This window comes from Conger conger, chromosome 6, assembly GCF_963514075.1.
Source record: "Conger conger chromosome 6, fConCon1.1, whole genome shotgun sequence".
NCBI lineage: Eukaryota > Metazoa > Chordata > Actinopteri > Anguilliformes > Congridae > Conger > Conger conger.
Window position 1 is genome coordinate 50,956,850 of NC_083765.1, and position 12,011 is coordinate 50,968,860.

Below are 12,011 nucleotides of genomic sequence, written 5' to 3' on the forward strand. Positions count from 1 at the left end.
TGACAGGACGAGACATTCTCCATCCCACAACAACAAGCTTCTATTGCTTTAAACAACTTTACTAATGACTTGGGTCTTTCTGATGTATGGTGTCTCCAGGATACTGTGAAAGGTTATACATGTTTTTCAAGCTATCATAAGACATTTTCCAGAATTGATCATCTACTATGCTCACATGAGATAACTAATGTTTTTACACAAATACAAATCCTACAAGCTTTCTGATCACAACTTCTTACAGGTTAGTTTAGAGTTTTTACATAGAATCTCAAAGTCTCCCAGATGGCAATTTAATACTTCACTTTTACAGAACGCAGATTATGTTTCTCAATTTAAAACAGGCCTAGAATAATTATCACCTTCAAAAATGGATCAGTTGATGACCTGCTATAATCTGCAAAGTTACGAAATGATCCTTTTCAGCTCACCTAAAAAATAATATAACTGCACAAACGTGGGATCTAGAGAAACAGTGTGCATTGCTTGAAGAACAGCTGAAGAAAAACTACTCTGATCACAATTGAAGCATAATTTAAAGCGAGGTAGGATTGAGTTGAATTATTTGCAAGAATTTGGAGAACTGAATTCATAATGCATGTTAGGTTAGACAGAAATATTATTTTAATGGAAGTAGACCTAGCAGATTACTTGCCCTACAGCTAAAGTGCAGTGAATCTCATGCCCATATTGATATTATAAATTCTCCTAGTAAAGGTCTAGTCTCAGACCCCAGAGAAATAAACTCAACATTTCATGGGGTTTTTTTCAGAAATGATATGATTCCACATTTGAATTAGAGACAAGTAAGTACAATAAATGTCTTGAAAATATACACCAACCAAAGCTAAACAAAATGGACGCACAAAGTCTAGATGAACCTATATTTCTCCACAAGCAGCACTGATTCAGCACTGAAGTGCATTAATAAATGAAAAACTCCTAGGCCAGATGCATCCCCTTTGAATGTTTACTCTGCTTTTGAGGTATACTAGGACAACTTTTATTAAACTCAATTAATTCAGCCATCAAGAAAGGCTCTTTCCTTAAAGAGAACAATACATCTCATTAATACCCAAGAAAGGAAAAGACCTCTGTGCCAATTTCCACCCAATTTCTTTGATTGACTGTGATATTAATTTGTATTCAAAAGTTTTAGCTCTGTGCCTAGAGAAATATATGGACAAACGTATTCATCCAGACCAAGCTGGTTTTATAAAAGGAAGTTTTGCAGCAGATAATATGTGTTGCCATATTCTTGCTGAATCCAAAGACCCGGACACTCATTGTGCAATATTATAATTAGACGTAGAAAAGTCCTTTGATAGGCTCAAATGGCAATATCTGTGGAGGGTACTGGAACAATTTGGAGTGGGACAGAGATTCATTAAAATGATTCAGGTTATGTACAGTAATCCATCCGCCATTATTTCAGCCAATGGTTTACACTCCAAACCATTTTGGATATTCAAGGCAAGGATGTCCGCTGGGTCTTTCAGCGAACTTATCCCTGGTTATGGGTATGCACTTTGTTGTACGTCGCTCTGGATAAGAGCGTCTGCCAAATGCCAATAATGTAATGTAATGTAATGTAATGTGGACAATATACTTGAGCCAGAAAAATATATTCCAGTCGTTCTAGACCTATTCAATAAATTTAGTGACCTGTCTGGATATAAGTTAAACTGGGCGTAATCAGCTCTGATGCAACTTCATGCACAGTCAACCCTTTCTAATTAATCAGTTAATATTCCAATCAAAAAACCATTTTCTTATCTTGGTATTGATCTCCAGCCAGACATAAATGTCTTAGTAAAAAAGCAACTGCTCATTCCAAGCTGGCTGGTGTCGGATTCCAGAACAGCGGCCTGAATATTCAGACAAATTTGAGTTAATGCTTTGCTTTGCGTGCAGGTTATGTGCATCTAGTTTAAGTGCATTTAGTGACACTGCTTTCATAACCAGAGGGTGTGCTAATTGGGAAATTGGGTTGCCAAAAAAAATCAGAACACACAGCAGGATAGGCTGTCTCTGACTGTCTAATAGCACACTCATTTTGCTGTTGTGTTTTCCAGTAGCCTACGTTCAACAACCGCTATGCAGAGGTTCTGTCGGTGTCTTGTAATGCAACAATTGTCTCAATAACGTTACAGCTTCAGCTGCTGCCTGGCTCGCTATTAAATGAAATTAATTTTCACAAAATAGGCTAAACTCAAGCAAAGTTCCCAACAAATAGGCCCCGATAGCGTCCAGATTATAGGCGGTTTTCTGTCTACCCAGCAGATGGCAGGAGCCAGTGATCTATATGTGATCCCTTCTATCATAATCAAGTCATGATGGCCAATTTCACATAAATCGATGTTTATGTTGATATTTAGCTGTTTTAGGCTTTCATCTTCATTTTGTCTAAAAATATCTTGGCTTTCAAAATCTGCATGTCAAATTCAGAGTAAAAATACAGTTTTTTAGCTTTTAAACGCAAGGTGTCAAAGTGAAAGTAACAAAGTTTCCACATCAGCTGCGTTCATGGCTACATGTTACTGTATATGTTTCATGGTCTGTATGTCTTAATGTCATGCGTAAAAAGTAAAAATATAGTTTTAAAGGGTTTATACATAAGATGACAAGTTATAGCACTGGAGTTTTGTTAGCCCAGTGCCTCCCAGCCTCACGTAACTCTCATGACAGAACTTTAAAGCCATTTATCTCCACAACATGGTTTGATGGCACTCAAAATAAAATGGGACACAACTCCCTTGATATCTGGAGTAGAGCGATAACTTACAAAAGCGTACATTCTTGTATTTTGGGGTCAATGCAACTGGCAGATGACCATTCCAAAATCGTTATCACTCTTTCCTGGAGGTACTGGAGGTAGTTGATTTTCTAGGTATGCTTTGTATCATTGTCTTGCTGGAATACCCAACTCTCTTCAACTTGTGTCTGGACTGACCTTTATAATATTAGCCTCTAGAATTTATTGATATTTGGTGGACTCTTCCTTCCACTTGCACAATATTCCCTGTGCCCCCAGCAGCCACACAACCCCAGAGCAAAATGGATCCACCTCCTTGCTTAACAGTTGGCAAGGTGTTAACAAAGGCTTCGCCCTTTTTTCACCAAACATACCTTCTTTGCAGATGTATAGTCTGGTCACGCTCTGTCACTCACTCCATATTGAGAAGTTTTAGTTTGTAATCGTAGAATGTGATATAAATGAATGTCAGTTGCGCAATTTCAAACCAAACAACTCGGGAATGCCATGATTGAGAGATGCACAACATACTGAAGTCTCGTAATTGTACTAAAGACAGGCTCCGTATAATCGCAGGTTATTTACATCCCATTGGGGAAATTAATTCAGCAAATATTCTTCCGCCAATGTCACACTTCAGCTCTCTATAGTGATTTAGTTGTCTTTTGTATTGTACATCCAGGGCACATCTTTGTGTTTGTTTTGGAAAACTTACCTTACCTAACAATATGAATGTGTGTGTGTGTGTGTGTGTGTGTGTGTGTGTGTGTGTTTCCAAACTCGCAGCAGAAATCTCAACAGTGGCCGAAGGTTGGAAACGATATTGCAAAGCCATCTGAAGACACCGAGCAAGCAAAGGGAAGCGAGAAAAATGCACAGGAAGAGCCACACATGAAAGAGAGGAGTGGGACTCCAGCTCAGCTGTGAACCTTCCGGGACTTTCCGTACACTCTTGATGATGACAGTTTGGGTCGGTTTAGTACAAAGGCATGCGATCCTCATGTTAAAGCCACAGAGAATATGCACACACAGACACAAGCACACACAGTATTGCATAGGAAAACACATCAGCCCAGATTCAGTTCAACTGCAGCGCGCTTTATCCTTAATATTGAGTCCTCAGAGAATACTACTTTTATTAAATTAAATTAAGAGAATGAGAATGAAACATTTTAAGCATTGACAATTCACATTTAAATTAATTGCAGCTAAGGACAAAATACCTTGCAGTTAAACTAATCTATTCCCTATATTTTGTATCAGCATGTGTTATAGCCCAGCAGAATTTGCAATTGGACTTGAATGGTTGTATAAATAGCTTTGTGTTTTTTTTAAAAGCTTAAGATGGCGGTGAAGTTTAACTGAAGTAATATTTCATACACATTAGATTTACAGATTTTTCTTTTTTCTAGGCATAGGTTATTCCCTATATCATGCTTGCCTAACCAAAAAGGAATACGCAGATCTGCGACCCTTGGGAACACAACCGGTTTCTGCTAATGTCGATCGGCTGGTCAGCTTATTTGGGTTTTATTTTGCAACACTACTGGAGACTTCAATATGCCAAAGGTTTATACAATTAATTATGTACAGTGTCCTGAGCATGTTTAATCAGACCTATACCATTATCAGATTCTTGTCATTTCAATAAAAAAGTAATTAATTAGATTTTTTGGGAACGGACCTTGAGTAAAATCCTGAAGAGAAACTCAATTTAATTTCCCAAGGGAAACGCACCGTTATTGAACAGAAATGTCAAAGGGAGGCCAGCCGGTGATGTGAACATGACACACAATACTCAAGGGCAGAGGAAGGGGTCTGAACATTTTAAAGCAACTGTACCTTATCACTTCAATACACATTAAAACTGTACTGCAAGCATGTGTCCTTGAGTTAGACTCCCTCAGGTTTTCGTTACTTCCACAATACGGGGCTCTGCACCAGATAATGAGGTAAAAAAGCATGGGTGCGTGGAGGTAGAAAGTTAACGATGATTTCTCCCGAGTTGACTCATACTAGATCATTCTATCTGAGTTTCCAAAACGACCTGTGAGAGAGTGTGCGTCCATTTGTGGCTTGGTTCATCGAGCGAGACGCTCTTATCTTAGATTGCTGGGTTACAGGCCCAGGTTGGTTTGTAGTGTACGGGGCCGATCGCACCGAACATGCTTTATCAGCTGGGGGTTCTTATGATCATAAGCATTTTCCAGTCTGCTTTTGGGCACCAGGAGCCTCACGTTTACCTGTCCCAGGTGCCTTGCTGTTTTCGGTGTGTACGGAGCTGCAAATCATCCTATTTTGAGCTTCGAGAAAAAAGTGCCCCATTGTGTGTCATTCTTTTCTCTGTTGTCCAATCACATGAGAGTAGGGGGGGGGGGGGTTGCTTACATTTCAACTGTCTGTCACTCTCCAAAATAGCAGAAGTGAGCACCCTCTTATCCAAATCCCCCAAATAACACAACAAACTTTCTGGTAAAAAATTAGTTTGCTTAATATTGCTAGAACGTTAGCAAAGTGATTGGCAGGAGCCCAGTGTGGTTGCCGAGTGACAGCAGAAGGCGGTCCAACACTTTTTGCACTCACATCGTCATCAGCCCCAGAATCTGTCCACAAAACAGAGCCGTGCCTTCCGCACACCGAATTCAGCACAGTCCCCAAGCTGCCTCTCAAACTCACTGCTTTTCAAGGACACAGACCACTCTGTCCCCCACTGTCCCCCTCATCCATTTCAGTGGTATTTCCCCAGTGCTTAATTAACTGTATCATAAAAAAAAGTAACCTTATTAATTAAACAGAACGGGGAAGGTTTTGTGGTCTCATTTCCCCCATTGACTTGATTGATCCATACATATAAAAAAGGTTGCAGTGTGGGTTGAGATTTTTATTATCGTTTTAATTCTTTATTTATTTATTTATTTTTTGCTGAAATGTAGATGCGGTTAAGATGGGCTTTGAGTAGTTGGTCAGTGAAGTCAATGTAATAATTTGTTATTTAGTTGACGCTTTTATCCAAAGCAACTTGCTGTTGATTAGACTAATTAGGGGACAATTTCCCCTGGAGCAATGCAGGTTTGATGCTCTAGCCCAACAGCTGTGCAGATCTTACCGTGGCTACACTAGGGCTAGAACCACCAACCTTCAGGCTCCCAGTCATTTACTGTTGCCACCAGACTACAGGCTGCTCACATGCAGTTTTAGGGGACACATTATTTTTGAAAGATTGAAAGCCTAGACAATAAACTATTTTGTTAAATGAATAAGCACAGTTTTAGACCACAGGCATTTCCTATGCTTGGTAATCATATTCCCCTGCTCATGTTATATTTTAATTACATGAGTTAATGAGCATGCTCTTGATTAGTTAAGTTCAATTACAGAATTGAATGCCCAGTAATCGCTGCGATGTCTGCATGATGAAATCGAATTCATCAGGATGTATCGACGCGTTCCACTGCGCCGTCGCGGAAATGTAGGGCCAGTGAGCAAACACGGAAAATACAACGTCCAACGATGATTTTTCTAATTCCATGTACGCGTGCTTGCTGTGCACACAGAACCACTTTTAATCAAGTGTTTTTGAGGAAATACACTGATGGAAATACACAGAGTTCTTATTTGCATGTATGTAGCTAAGCGTGTAGGCTAGAGCTGCATTTTTCAAAGCAGTGTGCGTTGGAAAGCCTTGTCATGACATAGGTTGTGTAAGTATGCTGGCATTCTTGCTTAAATCTGCTATTGTCTTTATCAACTCTTGAGTCATGTGAAAGAAATGTGTGGATTCGGCATTATTCTTATTCTGTACAGTCACTATTCCTGAAAATGATCTTACAAAGATAACAAATTATAGGGAAGTCTGAAGCTAGGTGTGGTGGCCTACACACGTGCAAACATGCTTGCACACACACACACACACACACGAAGGGAGAGAAATAGAGAGATGAGGCATCATTAGGACATGCTTTCCTGTCTTCACAGTCCAGATGTCTCGAGGTTGAAACGTCTTCTGGGTTCACTGCGATTGAACCAACCCATATAAATCCCATTTAGCGTTAACAGTTTGGACACCAGCTGGTATCGTTCCCATTTGCAGGCAACAGTCAGTTCAAAAGTATTTAATTCTATTTTGAATTTAATTAAGAAGCATTACCGAGGCTGTTGGTAAGGCGCTGTTGTAGATGCTATCGAGCCCAGTCAGCGGCAGTTTGGATTCTGGCCAGCTGCAGTCCAGAGCGACACACGATTGGCCATCTGTCATTTGGGTGGGCCAGTTTCATTCAGTGGGAGCTAGTCACGCCCGTGTCAAATACTTCATTTGAAATACATTAATATTTTACACTCTTTTACAATTATTGCCGATAACTGTCAATTGTATAAGAAACATTTATTTTTATGATTACTCAGAAAAGAAATAGTGTGTTTTTCAACATTTTACTTGCATATAAAAGTACATCAAATATCTATTTGAACCTGGTCTGGAGCTAATGAAGCTATAGACATGATGAATGAACACATTAGATATATAATATTCAATATTCAGAGTATGCAATACAGCTGTGGGCCCATGTAACATCTGGAACCAGCCAGCTACCACCCCAGGACACCCTGAAACATTGAGTAACTATGAGTTGTGTTTACCCAAAATAATGTCTGCATATTTCACAGGTACTTTGAACATGAACTTTAGGGGAGGGGGCATTCTCTGAGAAAAACTGACACAAACAGCTTGAGTTTATTTAGACTCCTGAACGCCACCCTGCACATATGTAGAGACCATCTCCAACAGCTCTGTTACAACATTGTGTTTACCAAATGATTGCTGTTGTAATACCACATTATATTCACTTCCACATTGGGCTGTGTGTTTCTATGCATTCATGTCTGAATTGTCTTTTTGTAACCCTGCATACACCCCCTTATTAAACCATGAATGGTATTTATGTTGCTTCAGTTTAAGATGAAGGGAGACCACCCTGATAATCTGAAAGATTGATGTTCTGTTTTTGAAATTCCACCTCTTAAGATGTAATGAAGCATTTATTTTTTTGAACGTCTTGATACACAAAAGGGCCATCCCCAATACCAAGTTATGTTCATGTGCATAGGATTTATAATTGTAATAGTATTGCAATTTTCCAAATGTTTTCTAGTATTTCACAATATATTTAGTTTGGAATTTTTCCTTGTAATACACAGTATCTGTTTGTTTCAGAGCAATAATTTAAAAATACAAAAAAAAAAGAATGTGTGTTTGCGTGTCTGTGTGTGAAGGGGGCATTTGTATGATTAACTTTGAAATATGACTTGTATCTGTAATTTATAGGATCGTTGTTTAAAATGAATCTTGGTTTTGTATATAAAAAAAATATGATGGAAATCTTGACAATCAATTTTTTCTTTATTTATATTACTCTTTTATGGTGGATTGCAGTTTAAACGCCATGAAGTTGAAATGACAATGCCGAAAGAATAAAAATCAGACGTCTGGTCCCTGGCCTGCTGTAATAAAATATCATAAACATTATTTTAAATTATTTTTTCATTGAATTGTTCTTCATCCACAGTGACAATGTAGGCCTTACACTGCATTTCAGTCCCTTATCCTGATTGTGATGACATGTCACCAAAGACTGTGCAGCATCTATAGACTGGGTGAGCCTTGAAATAGAGGGCAAAGGTAGCAGTCCTTTACAATGAAAACAACATGTTCAATGCACAAGGTGAATTAGAAGAAACAATGCTTATTAAAGTTGAATGGGAATAGGTGACATTTACCCAAAGGCTCCATGTTAAAGGTGCAATAGGCAATTTTGGACTCCTAGCAGTCAAGAGAGGAATTGCAGCAACAAACACCCACAAACCACAACACTGTTTATCACTCCCCCTTCTCTGAACACGCTGACGTTGAACTATAAACACAGGCAGAGGGTGAGTCAACATGTCAGTGAGTGAGTCAACATTTTTCAATGATAGGAAGGGATTTACAATGGTCTTGTAACAATGTTTTAACACAATACTCTTGCCTATTGTACCTTTAAAGCAACCCAGAAACTATTTTGGCTTGTTATACTGACACAAAAATGTAATTGCCAATTTACCTGCAAGCACAAGTTACAACCAGTCCATTAAAATGCATGAACTGGATACACTGAAGGCAGTGTTTCTTAAGCTGTTAAAAACGGTTCATGGCTAAATGTTTTTTTGAAAAACATAGTATGCGGTTAACTGGCTTACAGCTGCTCGGATATTGCTAAAGTTTGAGCTGACGAACAGGCCAATCTACTCTGACTGAACTTCACTTATTTACATAATATACATTTAAGATATATTCATATAACAAACCAAAACACCATTTACCAGATAACTATTGGCACAGCAGATCAATCCAGAGACTATGCAGTTTTATTATCTAACCCATGCCTAACTTACTTTTGCTGGTCTCTACAGGAATATTTTCGATGCAGGTACTGATTCAGGACAGCTGGTGAAACAATCTGCATTATAAAAGTGAACATGATATACAATACCAATCGGTATCTATGGTAGATACATAGATATTCATTATTTTGTGTAATGCTAATATAAACTATTACATTCATGCGAGAATAGCATACAATACTGGGTAAATGCAGTGTTTAAAGTTTGCATTACACATTTGCTGTATGAGAAAGTTTAAAATGGTACTAACACGTTCTGTTTACTGCAACGGGATACCAAAAAGAGCCAAATGTACAATAATTGAGGCATGGTGTTTAAAGTTACAATGCTGCCCCCTGGCTGCTGATTCAGGATCAGTTGAACTGATTTAGGATCCGTTTACAATGTACGACGGTTGAAGTTATTGCAATTGGGGTTGGTAAATCTGATCCTATCTCAGCGCAAACGGGCCACATCCTCCCGGAGCTGTGCACCAAGCATAGACTGGTAACATAGGTAGATAAAAGAGGTGTGGAGGCACGCACGGTCAAAGTCATCGCTTAAAAATACATTTTAATATCTCTCCAGACAACAGTCAAAGGCTAGATTATGCACTGAACAAGCAGGTCTGTTACAATGAAGAAGACAACGCAACTGTTTAAGAAGCGTAATCGATCTTGTTCATATGCCTTGTTTCCCCGTTTGCTGTGTTTTCTGTGCTCCTGCTCCAGTCCTCGTTTTCCCTTTCTCCCATTACGTGTCTCCGCCTTCCACATCACATTACATTACATTACAAGGCATTTGGCAGACGCTCTTATCCAGAGCGACGTACAATGAATATTTGCATTTCCTTCCTGGCAACGATCCCACCCGTGTCTCGTTGTCTTTTGTCAGTTTTGCTTGTAGCTTGCCTGTGTCTGTCCTTCTTTGCTAGTTCATTTTTTTACCTGTTTGTATGCTTTGTCCCCGTTATTCCAGCCTCTGCTCCCCTGTCCTGGTTATCCGCTTATTCTTTGCCCTGCTTTCTGTCCAGCTACCAGCCAGCTCCTCTGCCCTACCCCGGATCCTACCCTCTTTCACCCTGGAGCTTGTTCTCTGCCCTACCCCGGATCCTACCCTCTTTCACCCTGGAGCTTGTTCTCTGCCCTACCCCGGATCCTACCCTCTTTCACCCTGGAGCTTGTTCTCTGCCCTACCCCGGATCCTACCCTCTTTCACCCTGGAGCTTGTTCTCTGCCCTATCCCGGATCCGACCCTCTTTCACCCTGGAGCTTGTTCTCTGCCCTACCCCGGATCCTACCCTCTTTCACCCCGGAGTTTGTTCTCTGCCCTGCAGATCCTACCCTCTTTCACCCCGGAGTTTGTTCTCTTCCCCCAACCATCCTCCGCCTATCTTCCCTGCCCTGCTCCTGCCCCAGTGTTCTGGATTCCCCGGGCTTCGACCTCCGCCCCCATCCCTCGATGTCCGCCTGCCCGATTCCCTGTACCCCTGTTCACTTGATTACTACCGATTGCGTACCTGACCCTTTTCTGTTGACCTGAATTAAAGCCTTCCAATTCAATTCAAGTCACCCTCTAGTCTTCAATTGGTTCTTCTGTCAGTGATCCTGACAGCGGGGGAAACTCACATCTCCTAGAAAATATAATAATAATATCCAGCCCAGGTGTCATTCTCATTCAAACATGACAGATTGAACAAAATGGTAGGAAGCAAATACTTATCACCATTATAGGTGACTTAAAACTCATTTTCTCTCATCATTTCTCAGTCATTATCCCTATCCTCACATTCTCCTGGGAATCCAATGTTTCCATGGTAACTGAACCCCTTTAATGTACTTGCAGGACAATACTGTGATGGATAGGTGGGTCACAAGATACAGTATACCTGGAAAAAAACATACTAATACAGTATTCACCATCTGCTACTCATACCAGTCATACAGTATGTTAAAATGCTGATTAAGTGGATCATGCACTGAGATGTTTCACTGTAGTGGTGGTGGTACGGTCATTTGTATCTGCCCTGCTCCATTCCAACGATTAATTTAAGGCAGAATTTTCATAATTCTGTGGCACCCGGTCTATTCCCATGGCAGAATTGCATCACGGCCAAGCAGGCACATAACATTTGCACATGGAGCTTCTTCTTTTTTTTTAAATGATGAGCTAGATAGAAATGGGAATGTCCGACCTCTTTCAGGCGGCGTCCTCGTAGGTGCAGTCCTGGGTATATGAACAGCGTCCGGAGTAATCTGAGCACTTATAGCACTGAAGGGTCGACCCTTGTGACGGAACAGAACACCAACTCATGTACTCATCTATGTTCCCACACCATTGCTTAGACTTTATTGCAACTTTAAGTTTCTGCTACAATGTTACATGTATATTGTTAAATAAAATAATGCATTTGAAAGAGAAGCATACACTACCGTTCAAAAGTTTGGGGTCACCTTGTATTTTTCGGCTTTTCATTTTGATTTTCTGCTTTTCATGATTTTCACAAGAAAGTAATTGCAGCACTTTTTATATGTAATCCCCCATTTCAATGTTTGAGACAAATGAACATAATGTAAAATAAAAGTCATGTATTGTATTTGGGTGCATATCCTTTGCATGCCATGGCTTCCTGATGTCTGTGACCCAAGAACGTCATCAGAGTCTGGATGTCTCACACATTTGTTGGCTAAATGGTCAGGGGGTCAAAGGTGTTGAGTGAGAGCCTCAGACCATTGTGCTGCCGCCAGATATACAGTGGATACTAGAAGAATTGTTTTTCCTGACAAATTTTCCATGCTGAACTCAATTGAAAACATGTTCAGGAGAAACAATTCTTGTAGTATCT

The 12,011-nt window shown here is 40.0% G+C and overlaps 1 protein-coding gene across 3 annotated transcripts in view; it reads left to right on the top strand.

The window, feature by feature from the left end:
- The window catches only part of luzp2 (leucine zipper protein 2), a 146,603-nt gene extending 141,595 nt beyond the window's left edge, over positions 1-5,008 (top strand). For 2 of the 3 annotated variants that reach the window (XM_061246766.1, XM_061246768.1), the window contains one exon: positions 3,539-5,008. In XM_061246766.1, the coding sequence (XP_061102750.1) occupies positions 3,539-3,679 (141 nt within the window). In that variant the 3' untranslated portion in view covers positions 3,680-5,008. The remainder of the gene's footprint in view (positions 1-3,538) is intronic. The other variant, XM_061246767.1, reaches the window with a different exon arrangement.
- Positions 5,009-12,011: the final 7,003 nt, after the last annotated feature.